Raw genomic sequence first — 20,615 nt, 5'->3', positions numbered from 1 at the left:
GGAAAGTCTATTGGGGCGGTTAGGCTTTGTTTGGCGATCAAAGTGAAAAAGAAGAAGGAGAAATTTGCGACCTGCCTTTGAGAGCTCTAGAGAGTGTTGGAGAAACAGGAAGTGCGTCCATTGAAGTGGAAGACTGAAACAGCGGAGGACTGGCAAGGAGACGCTCTAGTCGTGAGTGTTTACCATTGAGAAGCGTCGGAACCTAGCCGAGCTGAGAGGCGAAGATTTAAAGCTGGGCGATCACCGTTTTACATCATAGATATACTTTTATTCATTTCCCTTCCTGCTCTTTCGAGTATCTGGGACTTTAATACTCAGAACTTTGATTCTGTCCCTGATAAGTACTTTTAAAATTACCAAAAAAAAAAAATAAAAAAAAATTACACTATACTATCAAGTAGACTATCTATCAAGTAGATTTCCTTTGTGCTAAGAAATATTGAACCCATAAAATTGATTAATTAATTAAGTATTGACCTTATTTAATAGTTATTGGACAAAACTTTATATTAGGATATAGACTTGTATTTATTGAATTGATTTGATATAATATTGATATTTTATATATATTTATCTAAGTATATTTATTTTATCTATTTAATCTATTTAATCTTAAATATTTATTCCTATTGGTAATAGTTATTTCATTGATATTCACTTTATAGTAATATTGTATTCCATATTAAGGGCTAAACTTAGATATATAAGAATTATTGATAGATTTGATAAATTTTATTAATCTATTAACGTAATTTATTAACTGCTCAACTTATTAACTTATTAATTCATTTACATTAACAAATTATATTAAGACTGCTCTTAGCCTTATAAGAACCCTACTTTTACATATTGCAGTTAGCTGCAACGTAGAATTATCGTATCATAGTAATCTTTAAATCAAGTTCTACCTGAATCATACTAAGAGATTAGTGGGAACTAATTAAGGAGTTTGGGACTTAAGATAGTGCCCCGGAGTAAAAGGTGGCAAGCGCCACTGGATGATTATTTGGAGAAAGATAGAAAATATAATTAGAGATCAAAAAGTACTTTTGAAAGAAATGGCAAGTTTGACATCAACAATCGCAAAAACCAATAAAAAAGTGCCATCCATCCCCACGTTAGCAATGTCATCTCCAGCCACCCAGAAATTAGTAGAAGGTCTACAGAAAACAGACAAACCCCCAGCAACTCCAACATTGCAGACGGTACAATCGTCTCTGTTAACAATACAAGAAACCATGCTTGCGATGCAAGAAAAACTTTTGAATAGCCATTCTGAATTGAAACTGGATATACATGGACTTGATGCTAAAATGAATGAGATTCAAATTTCGATCGCTAGTAACGAGAACAGAATTCAAAAAGCGGAACAAAGAATAGAAAAAAATGAGAAGAAACTGGACATGGTTGATCAAACCCTGTTGGTGCAGAATAAAGAAACGGAAGATGCCCTAATTCAACTCGAGATGGACAAGGCCTCATTTTACTTGCGATTCCAAAACATAGTGGAAGACAAAGAAGAGGACTTAGGAGATAAGATGGCTGAGTTGATTGCAGCGACTCTCCAACAGGATAAGCAAGAAATAATTCGAGAGATCGACGAAATCTATAGAGTCCAAACAAATTACGTGAGAAGGAATAGGCTCCCTAGAGAAGTCCATGTTCAGTTCGCTAGGAAAAAAGTGAGAGACATTTTGTATAATATTGCCAGGGAGGAAAAAATTATCTTTGGGGGAAAAGAAGTGAACATCTTAAAACAAATTCCAAGGAGAGTGAGGGAGAGGAGGAAAAACTATAGATTTTTGACAAACCAACTAAACAGGAGAAGTATAATATTTAGGTGGCTTTTGCCAGAAGGAATGCTTATTTCCTGGCAAGGGAGGAAAATCAAAATCGATTGTGTAAGCGATGCCCAAGACTTCCTAGAGCAATTAAGGGGAGGTGAAGAGGAACAAATTAGTAAGGAGGAAAACGAAATAGTAAATACGGAAGAAGAGACATCTCAAGAACAAATCACAACAGAAGATATAGAAGAGGAGAAGAAAAAGGAAGACACAGAAGAAAGGGGGAAAAAAATTAGACCAGTGAGAGCAGTAACTTTAAAAGGTAAATAAGAACCAGAGACTAGAGAACAGTTACAGGAATGAACGATACTAAGATCTTATCGTTAAATGTGAACGGTTTAAATGATTACAAAAAAAGGAGGATAGTATTGTCGAAATTGGCGAAACAAAATCCCGACATAATTTGTATCCAAGAGGTCCACATAAAAAAAGAAGAAGCCAACTATTTAAATTATACTAAATTTGGTAAAGTATTCTTTTCATTAGCTGAGAAAAGAAAAAGGGGGGTGGCTATCTATGTTAAGAAAGGAATAGAGGCAGAATGTAAATATAAAGATGAAAAAGGGAGAATAGAAATAACGAGAGGTAATTCTAAGATGTTATTGGTTGGGGTTTATGCCCCGAATAAAAAACAAGGGAAATTTTACCGGAAATTACATGAACAGCTGGCAAATTGGGCAAATTACGAAATATGTATGTTAGGGGACTTTAACGGAATAATAGATCCAAAATACGATTACAAATGTGATATAACTAAAAAGAATAAAAGATCTCCCTTACCAAAGTCCTTTTTTGATTTAGTGGACGAGATAAACCTAGTCGATATGTGGCGTACCCTACACCCCCATGACAGACAATTTACTTTCTATTCAATGCCACAAAACTCTTGGTCTAGAATAGATATGGTCTGGGCTACCAGAAAACTGGGCCTAGAAATTAAAAAGGTCAACATGTGCATAAATGCTTGGGCAGACCATAAGTTCCTTGAAATTAGCTGGCACCACGATACAAAGAAAATACAACAGAGATGGAGCCTAAGGACTAAGCTGCTATATGAAGAAGAGTTTATACTGAAATTGAATGAAGAAGTCAAACGCTTCTTCATAGAAAATGGAAACCGAGAGACAGCCAAAGAAATTGTGTGGGACACTATGAAGGCATATGTGAGAGGGGTTGCCATCTCATATGCCGCCTTCAAAAACAAGGAAAAAAGAAAGGCTAGAGAAGAGCTCACTAATAAGTTATCGCAAGCTGAAGATAAACTCCAGCAATGCCCGGGAGATGAGGCGATCAAACAACAGTGGTCGATGACGAGACATAGATTGAACTTACTGGACCAAGAGGAAATGGCGCAAAAAATAAAAAGAACCAAGCATTATTGTTTTGAGAACGCTAACAAGTCAGGGAGATGGCTGGCATATAAACTAAAAAAAGAGAAGGAAAAAAATCAAATATTAGTATTAGAAGACTCCCAGGGTAATTTGCTGACGAAGGAAGAAGATAAATTGGAGAGTATAAGAAAGTTTTATGAAGGCTTATATAAAAGTGAAGGAATTGCGTCAAGCAAGGTAGAACAGTACCTGTTGGATGCTAATTTACCGTTAATCCCGGAAGAAGAAAAGGAAAGGTTAAATGAAAAGATCACTATAGAGGAATTAAAAATGGCCCTTTCTGAAATAAAGAAGAATAAAACTCCAGGCCCAGATGGTCTTCCCGGGGAATTATACCAAAAATTTGATGACGCCCTAAAATTAGAGTTACTAGAAATACTGAATGAGGCTCTGGCGGGTATCACAACTCCAGATTCGTGGAGGGAAGCGTATTTGACGCTTATTTTAAAAGAGGGTGCCGACCCGAAACAGATATCCAACTACAGACCTATCTCATTGTTGAACGCAGATTATAAATTGTTCATGAATATAATTGCGGAAAGGTTCAAAAAAATTTTAAATCGGTGGATACACAAAGATCAAAATGGCTTTCTCCCAGGGAGACAGATCAGAGATAATCTGAGAATAGTTTTAAACACCTTTGAATACTACGAACAACATCCTGAAAAACAGCTGGCCTTAATGTTTGTCGATGCCCAAAAGGCATTCGACAACTTGAATTGGACGTTTATGATAAATCAAATTGACCTAATGGGATTCGGTACTAACTTTAGGAAGATGATTGAGAATATCTATAAAAACCAGAGGGCAAATATACTAGTGAATGGAGACAGAACCCAATTGTTCCAGATTCAAAAAGGAGTGAGGCAGGGATGCCCCCTGTCTCCCTTATTATATATTTTGGCGCTAGAGGTGCTACTTAGAAAAATAAGAGCTAACAATGATATCAAAGGATTAAAGATTAGGAACGAATTATTCAAAACCCAAGCTTTTGCTGACGATGTAGCCCTCATAATGGAAGACCCATTAGAATCCGGCGGAAAATTAATGCAGGAAATACAGGAATATGGAGAGGTGGCGGGCCTTAAACTCAATAAGGATAAAACTAAACTATTAGTGAAAAACATGACAGACCTTCAAAAGGAAGAATTGGAAGATTTATTAGGCCTCCAGACAGTTAGGAAAATAAAATACTTGGGAATATGGATCACCGCGAGATTCTCCTCATTAAAAGACGATAACTATATCCCCCTTCTGCAGAAAACACACCAAGATCTTGAAAGATGGAAAAAGCTCAAATTGTCTCTGATTGGTAAAATTGCAGCGATTAAAATGAATATCCTACCAAAAATTTTGTTCCTATTCCAAAACATTCCGTTATCTCTAGATAAAAAATTCTTTTTGGACCTGAACAAACATATCAGGAATTTTCTGTGGGAGGGCAAGAAATCGCGGATTTCTTTTAAGATACTCCAAGGGAAAAGGAATTTGGGAGGTTTTGGGCTCCCTGACTGGGAACTATATCAAAAAGCGGCAAAAATAATCTGGATTAAGGAGTGGATCAAGTTACAAGATAGGAGAACCCTGACCTTGGAAGGACATGACCTTCTAGAAGGATGGCACTCCTACCTTTGGGATATAAAGAACAAGAAAAAATCCTACTTTCATAAACATAAAATTAGGGAGACCCTTATTCACACGTGGGCCGAAATTAGACAGAAGATCTATACGAAAGTACCCAACTGGCTTTCCATCATGGAAGCGTTGGCGGCACCAAACAGGAGAGATGAGTACAAATGGGGTACATACAAGGATATCCTCGATGAAGAAGGGAAACTTAAATCGTTGGATCTATTGAGAGATCAGGGCCTAAACTTGGATTGGTGGAACTATTTTCAGATCAACTCAAGATTCCAAAAAGACAGAGACAAATTTGGTATAGCAGCGAAATTTGGGAACTTTGACAAAATTATTTGGGGAACAGATAAGAAAATGTTATCGAAAATCTATAACTTTCTATTAGATGAAGATAGGGCAGAGTCCATAGCAAGAAACCAACTGAACATCTGGGAAAAAAATCTAGGACATAGACTAAATTTTAATGATTGGGAGATAGCTTGGAATAGAAACTACAAAATAACTAAATCGACAACGTTTAGGGAAAATCATTACAAATTGTTACACAGGTGGTATCTAGCCCCAGCGAGGCTAGCCAAGATGTTCCCAAATCTCTCTCCCACATGTTGGAAATGTGGAAAAACGGTCGGCACCTTCTACCACCTATGGTGGACCTGCCCTGAGACTAAAAAGTTCTGGTCCAAAATCCGACACTGGCTCTGTGAAATAACGGGACAGGAGGTAGACCTAGCCCCAGAGCTTTTCCTCCTAGGCATAACCGAAGAAGGCTTTAATAACAACAAAACCCAACTGATAATCCAGATTATAACTGCGGCTAGATTAGCTTTCGCAAAATGCTGGAAAAACAAACTTATGCCCTCAGAAGAAACTTTAATAAATAAGATCTTAAGAGTGCGCAGAAATGGCGAAACTGACAAGTGAGTTAAAAAACGAGGACAACTCAAAATATTATGACGTATGGGGTATTTGGTATCACTGGTTGAACAACAAGACGAAAACATGACTTTAGAATTTGACTTGGCACAAGTATTATAGTTGTATTATATAAAATAATGTATAGTTAAGGATGAAGTCTTTTATTAACTTTTGTTTCATTATATTGTATAAACACTGCACCTCCGAAAGGAGAGATAGATTGTATATTTTCTTTTTGTTTTAGAAAACTCAATAAAGTATTTAAAAAAAAAAAAAGAATGTTTTGAGGGCACGGCGGAAAGTGCGCAAATCCGGGATCCTCCTTATATCCGGGGGGAACTTGTTCCAGATGGCAGGTGCCCCCACAGAGAAGGCTCTCCCCCTGGGGGCCGCCAGTCGACATTGTTTGGCCAACGGTACCCTGAGAAGACCCTCTCTATGGGAGCGTACTGGTCGGTGAGAGGCTACTGGTGGCAGAAGGTGGTCTCGTAGGTACCCCGGTCCTAAGCCATGGAGCGCTCTAAAGGTGGTAACCAAAACCTTAAAGCACACCTGGAAGACCACCGGGAGCCAGTGCAGCTCGTGCAGGAGGGGAGCCACATGGGAGTGCCACATCGCTCCCGTAACCACCCGTGCGGCCGCATTCTGGACCAGCTGGAGCCTCTGGGTGCTCCTCAAGGGAAGCCCCATGTAGAGAGCATTACAGTAGTCCAGGCGGGAAGTGACAAGGGCATGAGTGACCATACGTAACGAGTCCCGATCCAGAAAGGGACGTGTTCTGTCCCCGTCTCACACACGCACACAAACAGACAGGTGGGGGTTAAATAAACTGGCAGACAACCAAATTCTTTCGATAAGAGGCTTGGCAGCAACCCAGTAGCTGCTTGCCAAGAACTTTACTCATAAACAAGATACACACAGTTCAAGAATTGTCAAGTCCAGTCCATAATTAAATCCAAGGCAGATAATGTTGTTTCCAAAGATGCAATGTGACTCGATAGTAGTCAGTTTTGTCCGTCACAGAGTCTGAATAGCCACCTCACCCCCCTTTTATACCCTGTGGGATGTGGTCCAGTGACTCAGCTTAATCTCTGCACGCCTCTTCTTCTGTTGCGTGTGCTTATCTCTGCGACACTGCTGAGGATCCAGCCAAGACTCATCTCCCTCATTACTGTCCACCTGTGGCTGCGTGGACGTGCTTGGCCCTGGGCCTATCTCTTGACCTTCGGCGGACACCGAAGGCATTGCCAGAGAGGAGGGTCCTAGAGAGGAAGGCCTTACTAACTCCTCTCCTTCACTCTCGGAGTCCTCTCCTGCCGATGACACAGGCTCAGGTAACGGAGCCACAACAGGACGCAACTGGCGGATCAGGCGAACCTGATAAAAAGTCCTCCAGGCCACAGCCGTCAAATGCTCTTCTAAAGACAGCCGTGAGTCCAGGAGGACACCCAAGTTGCGAGCCCTCTCCGTGGGGGCCAACGACTCACCCCCAATAGTCAGTGATGGCACCAACTGACTATATTGGGATGTCGGAAACCACAGCCACTCGGTCTTGGATGGGTTGAGCCTGTTTCTCCCCATCCAGATCCATACGGCTTCCAGGCACCGGGACATCACTTCAAGGGCATCATTGGGGTGATCCGGGGTAGAGATGTACAGCTGAGTGTCATCAGCGTACTGATGGTACTTCACCCCGAAACCACGGATGATCTCACCCAGCGGCTTCACATAAATGTTGAACAGAAGGGGTGAGAGGACCGACCCCTGTGCACCCCACATACAAGGGGCCTCGGGGTTGACCTCTGCCCCCCTGTCAACATAGACTGCGACTGGTCGGAGAGAAAGGAGGAGAACCACCACAACACGATGCCCCCCATCCCTAACTCTTCTTTGTTTAGATTTTAATTTCCCTTCAGTATTCAACCTAAAACCAGTGAATTTGTTGCTTTTTAAAAAAAATATTTTGAGAAATTATGTCAGAAATCCTGTGAATCTGAGGGACCAGAGTAAGGCTAAACAAAGATGGAGGGATTAAAGTTTATTTGTATTAGCCATTGGACATTATAGACATTCAACCAAAACAGCTAACAAATGGCTCTCCATTTTTGAGTTTCCAACTTCCAGTTCATGTGTTTCTGCTGAATTCAGGCTTGTTTAAATCTTAAAAAAAAAAAAGAGAGGACACAACCACTTCCCTGTTTTAAGCTGACAGAGAGGCCACTTTTGTGTTTTGGTTTGGTGCTGGTAACTAGTGCTTACACAACAAACATTTACTTGAATAGCACAGAAAAAGTATAGAAAAAGACAACATCCGGATGGGGGTTTTGTGAAACGCAAGGCAACATTCAGCCTTTGACAGAGCTGGCCCACCAAAGCTTAAGGGCCTAACCTTTGCTTTCGGGAGGGGGGGGATTTCTAATCTCCATGGATTAGAAAACAACAGACATTTTAGATGCCACTTTTCAATGAGAAAAATAAACTTTCCAGCTCCCGGCTAATGCTCAAAGCACCATTGGGTCTCATTTCCTGCAGCAAAGATCCTTTTTGTGATGGGGATGGGGGTGTATTGTGGCCCTCCTCCAAGGGGAATATTTGCCTCCTGCTTGGATAGGTCTGCTTGATTGCAGCCTTTCAGGCTTCTGCACTCTAAAGAGGTGTGGAGTGATGAAAAGATGCTTCGTCGCCCATGGAAGTCCCCCACAGCAGGGGTCTCCAACCTTGGCAACTTTAAGACTTGTGGACTTCAACTCCCAGAGTTCCTCAGCCAGCAACGCTGGAACTCTGGGAGCTGAAGTCCACAAGTCTTAAAGTTGCCAAGGTTGGAGACCCCTGCCCCACAGACTTTGCAAGGTCCCCTGCGTTTGTTTTCATTCTTGAGGAAGTGGAGACAATCCACCCACATCTCCATGAGCCCAGAATTAGGACAGGCAAGGCCTCTGATTGGTGGAAAGGGGTCCGACAAAGGGCTTCATGGTGAGCATTGTGTGATGAGATGGTATCACAGGCTTGGATGTAATCTGGGAGGCACCTGCAATTCGACAGAAGGTTCCCTCCTGATGTGTCATCTGATCTTCAAGCAAAAATGACTTCCTTTTAATTCTTAACCTCTGGTTCTTGTCTTGCCTTTTGGAGCAGTAAAGAACAAATTTGTTTAAGCTCTGCAAACCTTCTGAAGACATGCTTCCTATGCAATCTAGTTTTGATAAGCTTATCCAAGTATTCCTCATATGATTTGACTCAATTTGGATTTCCCCCGACTCCAGCCCATTCCTGTTGCATTTGCAGAGTAGGTCATTTGGCATTATTATGATTTTCTCTTGCTATGTGGTTCAAGTGGTTTAGAAACTGCTTTAGTCACCTGGGATAATTAATGGTTTAAAACTCTTGGTGGAAACGGTATACAGCTGTAGATATCATAGTGGCGGTGGAAATCCTCTGTACCCAAAGGGAGTTTATACTAAGTGGCAAACTGTCATTAGCAGTATGGACCAAGACCCTCATCCTTGGTGCTATTTCTATTTTGAAGAAAGATGCAGAGTTTGATTGGGCTCACACAACATACTTAGCGGGGTTGATGATGGGGCAGTAGGTTGGGTGAAGCTCTTAACCCAGTTAGGCGAGAAGTAGGTGTAAACCAAACCAATGTTTGCCACTCAGTGAGGTTGTGTAAATTCCACACACCCATATCTGTCTGTCGTGAGACAGCACCTGTGCCTTCTGAGGGGGAGAACTGGATATGTGGGGAGGCTGACCGGCCCTCCAATTACAGAGGTTTAATTAATTAGGGCATCTTTCGGAAACTTCACAAGAGAATCCTGCCTTCTCTTCTCTCCCAGGCTTCATCTGTGAGCGGGACCGCCTCTCCTTTGGCTTCTGCCAGACCCTGCTGTGGCTGGGAAGGTGCCACCTCCCCGCAGTCAGTGCCCAGTGCTGCCAGACCTGCCACCCACATGGCCTGCTCCATCGGGATCGTGGTGATGAGCGCTCCTCCCGGAAGTGAACACCTCTGTGCCCGGGAACCTCTGGTGGGCGAGAGCTGGAGAAGACCCACTTCAGCCAGCCAGTTCTTCCGTCCGCTCAGAAACCAACCAATGTTTTCTGCCTGGTGTGGTGCTCAATCCCGTGGCTGAGCTGTGCTCCAGGTAGCCGAAGGGAAGCCTTGCACCCACAGCGCAGGAGGGAGCTGGCGGGGGCGAATGCAATCTGGCCCCAGGAAAGCAGCTTTTGGAAGCCACCTTAGAAATCTCTCTGGTCTACAGTTGGTCATAGTCACTCAGTGTTGGCAGGCCAGCACAAAACTCCTGAGGAGTGATTTTTTAAAAAAGAATAAAACCAACTATTTTTATATTTTATGCAAATGAGCATGTAGCATTCCACAGAATGTAATTTGATCAGTTGGTTATGTTATAACTACAAAGATTTTTCTTGCTATAGGTGTGAGGAGCTTCAGGCAGTGAAGTTAAATATCCCGGTCTGGCTGTGCATGCATGCACGTGCACACACACACACACACACAGCTACTGCTCGAGACGGTCAGGTGTTTGTAGTCCACCCAGTTTTGGGCAGGTTAGTAGCTCCTCCCGCAGGGCTGGCAGTCCTGTGCCAACCTGCTCTGCCATCTGGTGCCACCTGAGAGTTGCAAGCCAAAAGGATGCCTGTAGCTGGTGCAGGACAGAGGCCAATCTGCCCAAGATTGCCCAGGTGAGAGACTAAATGGAAACTTGCCTGACTACGCAACTGTTCTGCCTCCTTTTGTTGCACTTCCAGAAGCATTATTCAGTTTTCCTTGTGAATTAAGAACGCTTGATATCGGATCTACATTTTCTGCATTTGTAACTTACATTGTTAGTCATACTGACAAAAATACATCTGACTCAAGATTGTGTGTTTGCTTTCTTACCTGCACCTTGAAATTGGAGAAATGGTGCAGAAATTCCCTTAAAAGTCTACGCCGGCCACACATCTAAACTTTGTGTAATCTACAATTAACATAAAAGATCACCCTGTTTTAAAGGAAGGGTGGCATGGCTTTGCTTATTTGTCTGTCTGGGGGGGGAGGGCTGTGATTCCTTTGGCTCAATCTGGACTCCTGGTGGCTGCATGGACAAGGCTGTGCAGTGTTTGTAGCAGGCTCTGGAAGCCATTTGCCCTCGTTTCTTCTGGGATGTGTTTTGAAAGGGACTGGCCTGTAGTCGGCCTGCTGCCTTTGGTGCCTCAGGCAGGGCTAGAACTCACGGTCCCCAGGACCTTAACCAAACCACGAGACCATACTGGCTCTCAGCAGTTCTGCTGACTTGGCCAAGTTTTATGACCAATTTGTCTGCTTCTGAATACCGAATGTCATCCTCATCCCAAGATGAAATTTCCCAATCAACATGCCAGAAAAACTGAAAATTGATTAGAAGAAAAGTATTGTAATACCTTTCTAAATTTTTAATGGCTATATCTCTCAAGTGTGTTAAACTGTAATAGCAAAGTTACATCTAATCCTGTTGTGTTTTTGTTTTTCGGTTAAATTTTTAAAATTGTACCCATCTCGTCTTCGTCTCTCTGTGCTTGCTTAGCGTGGCTACAGTCCACTCAGAATATCAGAGTGTATCGTGCCTCTGTGTTTGCTCAGGAGAGTCAACTCCTCCCAGATGGCTTTGGACGGCAGCCAAGACCAATCAGGACCTACTCAGAATTTGGGCCAATTTTGTTGTTCCTCAAAGATCCCACTCCACATCTTGGTAAATGGGATGTTAATGGTGCAGATGCTGTTTCCCTGGAAAGCTTCACCCCACAGCCTGGCCAAGTCTTTCTAATAGATGTCAGGTTTGCCCTCTTGCCTACTTGCAAATGGCCAGACAGTAAAGAGGATCAACCTGGGAGGCCGCCAGGTTCCGCTGCTTCTTGAGCCAAGATGAACGGAATGGCCTCTAATACACCTTCCCTGAGTGGAGACCACCCCCAAATATCTCCCCCTGCCCATCCCACTTTTCTGTTACCTTCTCCACAGGGGTGGGTTTCTACCGAGTTGCTTCAGTTCAGGTGAACTGGTAGTGGTGGTGGTGGGAGGCTCCGCCCACCCACCCATCATCAAAAATGCTCTGCGCATGCGCAGAAGCGCTGTGTGCTACCTACAGCGAACCAGTAGCACCGGGATTTAAATCCCATCTCTGCTTCTCCATCTGTGGGGGTTCTTTAATTGGGGTTCCTGCCCTAAGCAGTGGCTGACTCAGTGGCTTGAATGGCCCGTTTCAACTGAGGGATTAAAAGTTCTGAGGGGATCACCAAAACATTTTGCTTTAAAACAAAAATGAATCAGCAGACTTTAGGGCAGGGAAGGTGAACCTTTTCGGCACCGAGTGCCTAAACCAGAATGCGTGTGCATGTGTGTGCGTGCCAGAGCGCCGGAAACCCGAAGACCAGCTAGCTGGTGTGTGCATGCCTGTTTTTTGGCCGTTTTTCAGGCTGTTTTCAGGCGCTCCAGCGCCCACAAAGACCAACATCAGAAACCAGAAGAGCAGCTGGCAATGGCGCATGTGCCAGAGAGAGGGCTCTGCGTGCCATAGTTCGCCATCGCGGCTTTAGGGACTACAAAAATTGTCACTGAATGTAAGTCAATGTCATAGAATTAGAAAATTACTTGATACGTAAGTGGACGGTGATCATATTAGCCATATCAGAATTTATCGTAGAGCTTGCACCGAAAGAAGACAGCCTAGAAAACATTGTGCCCCTTTGGTTTAAGGGTTGTGCTGAGAATCACTTTAGTTCAACTTGTCTAAACAATGGAGTCCACAAATGTCTTGAGCCGTATCAAAACTTAAGAGTATATTGCGCTCCGGAGATTGAAATTCCTGGAGAACATTTCTTCTATGACAAATTACATCCAATGCTAGTTTTATTATTTGGGAAAGCTTCATTTTTGTTGCTGAGCCAATTGCTATCCCCTAGCCAGGGTCACAAAGACTCAGTCTCTGATAGGTAGTGAGATCCACACCATCCCACGACTGAACTTCTGATCTGGAAACTGTTGATTTTGAAGGGAAAAAAAATGATGAGAAATACAGACAGAATCTGTTGGAACTGTTCAGGGAATTCCCCTTCACCTCATCTGACTGATTTGCTTCGAGGGCCAGATAACACTTTTAACAGCTGGGCTTTAAAACTCAGAAAAACAGAAGGACACCACCATAATCCTCTCAACTGAGAGAAAGGGAAATATTTCCGTCTCCTGAGTTAACTTTAACATTTTAAAAAAGCTGGTTTGTTACCTATTTGATTCCACTAAAGTTTCTAGCAGTGCCTCTGGCAGGGATTCCTGTCTGGATGAGATGCTGGGCTCGAGGGCCTCCGTGGGGCCTTCTAAAAGCATGTGTAGAGATGAAGATCTGTTTACATCCCAACAACTCTGGCTTGAAAAAAAAACCACTGCTCTCCTTCAGTATCCTTCCCTATTTCCTGCGGACACGGCATTTCAGTGTTCAGGAGGCCACCAGCTTTGGGTCTGGGTCTGGGTCCAAGCAGCCCATGAGTGTGGCTGAGGACCTGGCCCAGGGCCTAGATGCCAGCCGGCCAGGGAGAGCTGAGCTGAAGCAGCTCCAGCGAGACGCCGTGGCCATGGGCCAGGAACTGCCTGATCCGAAGGATATGCCCTCTGCAAGGAGCAGTTTGATGGTCCAGCTTATTTCACTTGCCAGAACGATCCAAAGTGCCGAGGAGTCCCAGAAGGGGCAGAAATTGCAGGCAGGACAAGGAGTGAAATTAAAAGAGGATCCCTGGCAGTTTCAGCTGTTCAATGGGTCAGTCAGTCTGCTTGGAGCCCCTCTCCCTAGCTGTTTTTGGGGGCTGGAGGGAATGACTTAGTGTGGTGATGGCAAACTTATAATGCACATGTCAAAGTTGACATGCCAGTGTTCACCAACACCCAACAGCTGCTCTTGAAAGTAGGCCCCACTCTTGTGCAATTTTCAGAGGCAAGGCCAGAATGGAATGTGCTCATTCAGGGCCTACAGAGCCTTCAAAAACCATGCTAGAGCCAGGCTGCTTTCACAACATGTTCAGAGGCCTCTCGTAAGCTGCTTCAAGAACAAAGGCGTCATGCAACCCAGAGCAGCCTCTGGTGGGTCACAGGGCCTGAAGGGAAGCTGAGTGTGGGAAAGCCTAGTGCGCTGGGTCGTGGGGCAATGCCATCATGGCACAATGCTCAGGCACCAGGCTGGGGGAATGGCACAAGGCAGCCTTTGTGGGTGGCCGCAGTGGCACCAGGGCTGAGGTTGGGGCCTGGGCCTTGGTGGGCGATTGCACCAAGCTCTCTGTGACCCAGAAACATCCTTTTGCTCTACGGCTGTCCGGCTATTTCAGTGCCAAGTGCCAACAGCATTGCCACCATGTGGTTATATGAGCCTTGCCCTTATGGATTTTGGCATATTCCTCATCAAGGGTTTTGACACACCCTTTCCCCTTTATCGGGAAAATGCAATGATATCAAAAAACATTTTCTCAACAATTCTGTATTTTATTCATCCTTAAGAGAGTAGCTATTTACATATACCCCCATTAAGGAAGTGGAAAAATCAACTAAAATCACATTTTAAAAATTACAACGTACATTCATAGAATATAGAAGGATTGGAAGGTCTTCTAATCTAACCCCCTGCTCGAGCAGGACACCTTATAGCACTCCAGACTGGTTGTCCAATCTCTTTTTTATCAGCTGGCAATAAAAATTATTCATATTTAGAAATATCAACTTTAGAGAATGTTAACTTTTCATTCTATACAGTTCATCTGAGGTTGATCAGGTCTGCTCACTCTTGTTTGCAATTGATTGGATGCTTTCAAAATGATGCTTTAGAAATAACGTTTAGTATTAAATTCAAGATAATGTTATATAAAGAAGTTGATACAAAGGAGGCAGATATTCCAAGTCAGTCAGGGTCCAGCACACACTGGTCCACAATCTCCCGCAAACTGGGATTCTCCATTGCTGCTGCGACTCTCTCTTTATCATTGATTTGTTTGTTGACTGCAACACAATGGAAAAATTCTCAAGCAGCTTTTGACTGGAAGCCAAGCAAATTTATCATCAAAGCAACTGAAATCTATCTACCTCATAATATTAAGATAAAATGTTTATGGAGATTCTCAGTCATCCAAGTCATGGTTTCTCCAAAGGTGCTTTTTCAAAAGGCAACTGGACTTATTTTGTTTTTGCTTAAAGACGTTTTGCTTCTCATCCAAGAAGCTGCTTCAGTTTCTGAAGAAGATTCTTAGATAAGAACTGAAGGAGCTTCTTGGATGAGAAGCGAAGCATCTTTAAGCAAAAACAAAGTAAGTCCAGTTGCCTTTTGAAAAAGCACCTTTGGGATTAAGAGGGAATGATCAAGAAGGACTGGCTGGTTTTTTTCACTATGTGCCATCAAGTTGGTATTGACTATTAGCACCCACATACAGTACACAGATTTTTCTCCATGAAGTTCTCTTCATACCTTTCTTAATGGGTCTAGAACTGTTCTTTTTATTTTTCTCAGGAAGTATTATCCATCAACTTTCCTCTAAATGAAAAATCATGGTAGCAAGCATCATAATTACTACATGCAGTAGCATAATGCAACAGTAAGGTCAAAAATTATGCAATTTTTTAATCTATGTTTTGCAACAGTATGAAAGCTGAAGCAAATGTCTTACAGTGGGGTTCAGTTAGATGCACCAGCTCCTACCTGGTGGAAATCCTACCTGCCCTACTCCCCCAGGAAACTTTCTTCTAAGGGCATGGAGGACATGCCCTTAGAGGCCATGACTTTAGGAAGTTCTCTGTGATGCAGGTCTAATAAAGTAATCCTCTTCTAATAATGATCTGTAGGCAATATTTGGTGCAATAGATCAGGGAGACCCGGGGTCTACCCGCCCACCTTTAACCACTTCCAAACATGGAACACTCAGTGCAAACCATCTCTGGGTCTTCATTGTGGGGGGAAATGGAGATGATCAGTTTTAAACTGCTTTTTTCCATTTAAAATATTTCCCTCTTAAGCACAACCTGCAGGTATACTTACTGTCTTCCTCAATAGAATGTGCCCCCTCTGATATGTAGATTTCCAGCTAGATGAGATAGAAAAATGTCAGCTTAGAAACACCTCGAGCTCTATGAAGAATCTGTATATTGTACTCCCTCTCTCTCTTTGCATTCAACTATGCTGAATAAATAACCCACCCCCAACATTTCTGCTTTAAAAGCAAGGGTTTCCTTTTTCATGTATACTATAATGGTTGCATATCTGAATGAGTATGGTAATTATGCAATTACTTCCTTCCCTTTTTAAAGGCCCTTTTAAACCAAATTTGAACTCAAAACTAATTAATGCAAACTGTTAAATACTTATTTACTCCTTGATTTATCTTATTTACTTCTATGCCAGAACTACCCTTGACAGACAGAACGTGCTGGTGAAGAATTTGAATCCTAAAGGGCTTGGGGGTTTCAAATGCGGTGAAATTCTATTGTTTGATAGTCATTTCTGATTTCGGGTTGTATATGTGTGAATTCACAGTTCATCTTAGCACAACACAGCACAAGCCAAGTGAAAGCTAATGCCTTCATGAGGATGGGTGCATTGCCCCTTGCACACTGCAACAAACCTGTTGGAAGCTACTGATCCCTGGCTGTGGGGTCAGGGAAAGGTGGGGCTAAAGCAGCCAGCCACCTCTTGCACGGGGCTGACTCTTCTATGCAAACTTTTGACTGGTGGCTCCCTAGAGTTACCTTATGGTAAGCCAATAAATTAGATATAGATAGATATAGATGATAGGTAGATAGATAATGATAGGTAGGTAGGTAGATAGGATATGATTACATGGCCATCCCAGGCCACTATCTGGGAATCACTTCTTTACAGTGTGCATCAAGTGATATCTGACTAGAGTCACCTTAGGCCTCTCCATTTCTCCCTTCTTGCAAACAACCTCTCTCCTGCCGGATGAGGACATGCAAGCTCTTGCTTGCCACCCTGCTATTCTTGCATAGCCCAAGTAGTGCCAGCAACCAGGGTCTTCCAGGAGAATCTATCTCACAGTTCAACGCAGAGAAAAACAGAAACGACATACCTTGTGCTTGAAAGGTAAACATCGCTGAAGTTTGATCCTCAAACACAGCCCTAAATTTTCATGAAAAATACTTCAGTTTGCTTTTCAAACATAAGAGTCACCCTCTGCCTCTCAATTATCAGAACAGCCACTGAACAAGAGCCACGCGGGGGAAAGTCTGGTCTAACGTTTGGTATCCTGGCTTAGCAAACATTTTGGGAGAACCTGGTTTCCTTTATTTAAAAAAAGATAAAAACAACTGTACAAAGTCCATTTTTTCCTCAGGTGGCAAATAACACGGAAGAGCAGCTGCTTCCAACCCATTGAAAAGCTTTTCACTTGGGTGAGAAAGAGCCTCTCTCGAGGGCCACACCCAGCGAGGGTCTTGCACCCGCTTTGCTGCAAACAGGGGAAGTGAACATTTCCCTAGCAATCCCCTCAATTGAGCCTACAAGGGCGGGCCATGGAGCAAACGCCAGAGCCCTGACCTAGAGTCCTTGTTGGTTAAAATGAGGGTCTCAGGAGGCAAGAAATCTTCCCACGGATTATGAACCGATTATGAATAAATTAATGGTAATGGGTTTTAAATGGGTTTTAAGGGGGTTTTAGTTAAAGGTTTTAATAACAGCCAAATTGCTTTAATTATTTCAACAGTTTTTAATTTTTGTGATGGGTTTGTTTTAAAATGGCTGTAGAAATGTAAATAAATAAATAAATAAATAAAATAATGATAGAAAGGATATCATTCATAATTGTAACAGTGTTTCTCAACCTTGGAAGCTTGAAGATGGGAGGAAGTCCCCCCATCTTCAAGCTACCCAGGTTGAGAAAGGCTGGATTCCAGGAGCGTGAACTGGCTCGGTCTCGTGGCTGGGAGGCCGAGGTTCGAGGCAGGCTGAGAAGGGAGCCGTTTCGCCGGAGCGTCGGCGGGGGCCCTACCGATGAGCGTGGCCAGCGAGCAGTGGGGGACGGTGGGCGTGAAGCGGATGGTGATGAGGCTCTCGCCCGGCCCGATCTCGGCCACCTCCACGCAGCTCTCGCTCACCACCTCCAGCTCCTCCAGCGTGTTGGGCTTCTCGGGGTCGCGGATGGTGCGGATGAGATCTGCGCGGGGCAAAGAAGAGGCGGCGGCTCAGCGGGGCGGAACGGCCCAGACCCCCCTCCCTCCGGCCGGCCCCCTCCGCGGCACCCACCGTAGACCTCCAGCGCCCGCTCCTGCTCCTGCGCCATGGCGGCGGCCCGCCCGCTCTCGCCCCCGCGCCCAGCCGCCGCGTCCGCATAGCCCGCGCTACCGAGCGCCCGCCACAGCAGCCCCAGCGCCAGCATCGCCGCCCCGGGGCTCCCTCGGCAGGCCGGCCGCGGGCGGCAGAGAGGCCTCCATGCAAGGCGGGCGGAAGTCGGCGCGCACGCTTCCGGCGGGGGCGGGGCGGCGGCTGCGCGGTGGGGCGCGGGGCCGGAAGGGGCAGAGGACTACAACGCCCGGCAGGCCTGGCGCGTCCGGCAGCTGGGCGCGGGTCTCTCGGCCGGGATGGCGGAGGCGCTGCGGGTGTTGCTGCTGCCGCCGCCGCCTGCGGAGCCCCCCGCCGGCCCCCTGCGGGCCAAGCTCAGCCGCGGGCGGGGAGCGCTGGCCGTGGCCGGGCCGGCCGAGCTGCGTCTGTCGGGGCTGCCCTCGGCGCGGCTGTCGGGCGTCTCTCTGCCGGGCGCCTGGGAAGAGTAAGCGGGGCCTGCGGGAGGCGGAGGGGCTCCCGGGGCGGCCGGCGGGGGCTGCGCTCGGGGGGGGGCGGGGGGAGCGGTGGGGGAGGGGAGGCCCTGATCCGAGGCCGCTGCGGCTCTTGCAGCTTCGTGTGGGGCAGCGGCGAGGCGGAGGATCCGGCGGGGGATGGCCTGCAGCTGCTGGCCGTGGCCCAGAGCCGGGCGCTTTTCCTCTACGAAGTGGCTTCGGAGCCTGGGAAGTGGGGCGCCGCCCTCCTGCGCAGCCTCCCCGAAGAGCGGCTGCGGGCCCTGCTGGCCCCCCGGAAGGCAGGCGAGTCTGTCCTCGCAGGGGCGCCCCGAGGGGGGCGGGGGCGGGGCTGCCTCTGGGCTTCTTCCCGGGGGGTGGGGGGGGAGGGAGGACGCTGCTGGACCTCCCGGCCTGGCTGCCCAGCTGGGCTTGAGCTCTGTCCAGTCAGGAAACGTCACAAAGGCCTCGCGGGGTTGCAGAAGTTCCAGGCCTTGGCTGGTTTTCAGCTGCTGCTGCTGCAGGACGGCCCTTCCTGAGCACGGGAGCTCCTGGGGATGGACGTTAGGCTTTGATGGAGAAACGCCCACTCTGCTTGCCCGGAGGTTACTAATGAGGCCCCACCAATTCCCATCCAAACCTCTGGGCTTCTTGATGTAATAACATCCTCCGGTTCTCCCCCTGTGCCTCCCTGGGGTCGCTAATGTGATAAGGGGAGAGAACGCATTGAATCTGAATCCAGGTAAGATGGAAATGATGCTGCTTCCAGCTGATGAGCTAATTCTGCTTTATTGTTTGTTCTGCTAGGTAAGGATCTTGCAAGTCTGAAAGCACAAACTTTTACCTTTGTCTGATTCTTCCCAAGGTCATGCCCGACACTTGCCCTTCCAGTGTGGATGGGGGTGCGGTTTTCTCCTCCGTATTTCCTTGATTAGGGTATCGTTTTCTGCCTGGGGTTAATTCCTGCTTATCTGGGTGTGGAGTGGTGGAGAGGACCTGTTTACACTGTATGTTGCAGATGACTCCTATATATTTCTTTTTCTGGGGCTGCTGGGTCCTGGGATTCACTTTGGACGGTTTTAGTTGATTTGTGTGCTACGGTGATGCCATGTGGTTTTAATAATCTGTTATGTTTTTTTCTGAGATGTTTCTGATGTATGGCAGTGCTATCTTTTTGCTATCTTGGGTTGAGTGGTCAGGCACTTTGATAAAATTATGTGGGTATCCATTTCGCTGGAAGGTTTTATATAGGTCTGTGATGCCCAACGTATGGCACTCATGCCAGAGGTGGCACTCAGCACCCTCTCTGTGGGCACATGAGCCGTCTCCTCAGTTCAGCTCAGCTGTCCATGTGCATGCACTTCCCACCAGCCAGCTGCTCTTTGGGTCTCTGCCATGCATGTGCGGGGGGCATGGTGCTTGCGGGGAGCCACGTGCAGGTGCATGCGCGGGGCACATTTGGGGGGCCAGGGGGATATTGCAATTTGGGGGTTTCGGGCGCGCTTTGGGCACTTGGTCCTGAAAAGGTTAGCCATCACTGGTATAGGTGGTCTTTCCTTCTTTAGTTGTTCTTGTGTAGCAGCCGTGTATTTGTGCTCATCCAAATAATGTTCCTACACAGCTTCTCTTGTAGGAGGTTGGGTTGTTTCTTTGATAGTGGAACACTTAGTGTGGGTGATTATTTCTATGCTGAGTTGGACTCATAATGGCTTACATAGTTACATATAAAACATTCAACAATAGTAAACAAAATGTGGTAAAATATAAACAACTATTATAGGAATTGAGATAGATTGATAGTTTTTTAGTATTTGTCTCGAAATTGCAGGAAACTACTGTATGTTACCAATTTTTGGAAATTGGAGAGGTCCATGGGACTGCAAAAAAACCATAATTATTCGTGAAGATGGAAATTCTCCCAAGTGCTGGGTTAACAATCTACTTGAATGTACTTTTTTATACCAGTGTTTCTCTGCATGTTATTTCTCCTTTATAAAATATGAAATATTCCTTATGTCCTCTTTTACAGGCTTACTATCT

The 20,615-nt window shown here is 45.3% G+C and overlaps 2 protein-coding genes across 2 annotated transcripts in view; one reads left to right on the top strand and one right to left on the bottom strand.

Moving 5' to 3' along the window:
* ADAMTS7 (ADAM metallopeptidase with thrombospondin type 1 motif 7) overlaps positions 1-9,990 on the top strand; it is a 49,894-nt gene extending 39,904 nt beyond the window's left edge. Inside the window, exon 24 of the mRNA XM_070953627.1 lies at positions 9,625-9,990. Within this exon, the coding sequence (XP_070809728.1) occupies positions 9,625-9,788 (164 nt within the window). The 3' untranslated portion in view covers positions 9,789-9,990. The remainder of the gene's footprint in view (positions 1-9,624) is intronic.
* A 4,280-nt stretch (positions 9,991-14,270) lies between these two features.
* Positions 14,271-18,255, bottom strand: CIAO2A (cytosolic iron-sulfur assembly component 2A). The gene is made up of 5 exons (XM_070953355.1): positions 18,052-18,255; positions 17,798-17,962; positions 16,880-16,929; positions 15,832-15,877; positions 14,271-14,801 (listed from the first exon to the last, which is right to left on the bottom strand). Exons 1-5 carry the CDS (start codon positions 18,182-18,184, stop codon positions 14,704-14,706), a joined length of 492 nt encoding a protein of 163 aa, XP_070809456.1. The 5' UTR covers positions 18,185-18,255; the 3' UTR covers positions 14,271-14,703.
* Between the last annotated feature and the right edge of the window lie 2,360 nt (positions 18,256-20,615).

This window comes from Pituophis catenifer, unplaced genomic scaffold (genome assembly GCF_029215685.1).
Source record: "Pituophis catenifer annectens isolate HBS135680 unplaced genomic scaffold, rPitCat1.0.hap2 SCAF_14, whole genome shotgun sequence".
NCBI classification, from domain to species: Eukaryota; Metazoa; Chordata; class Lepidosauria; order Squamata; family Colubridae; genus Pituophis; species Pituophis catenifer.
Note: the sequence above shows the minus strand (reverse complement) of the source record. Positions and strands in the feature narration are given on the sequence as shown.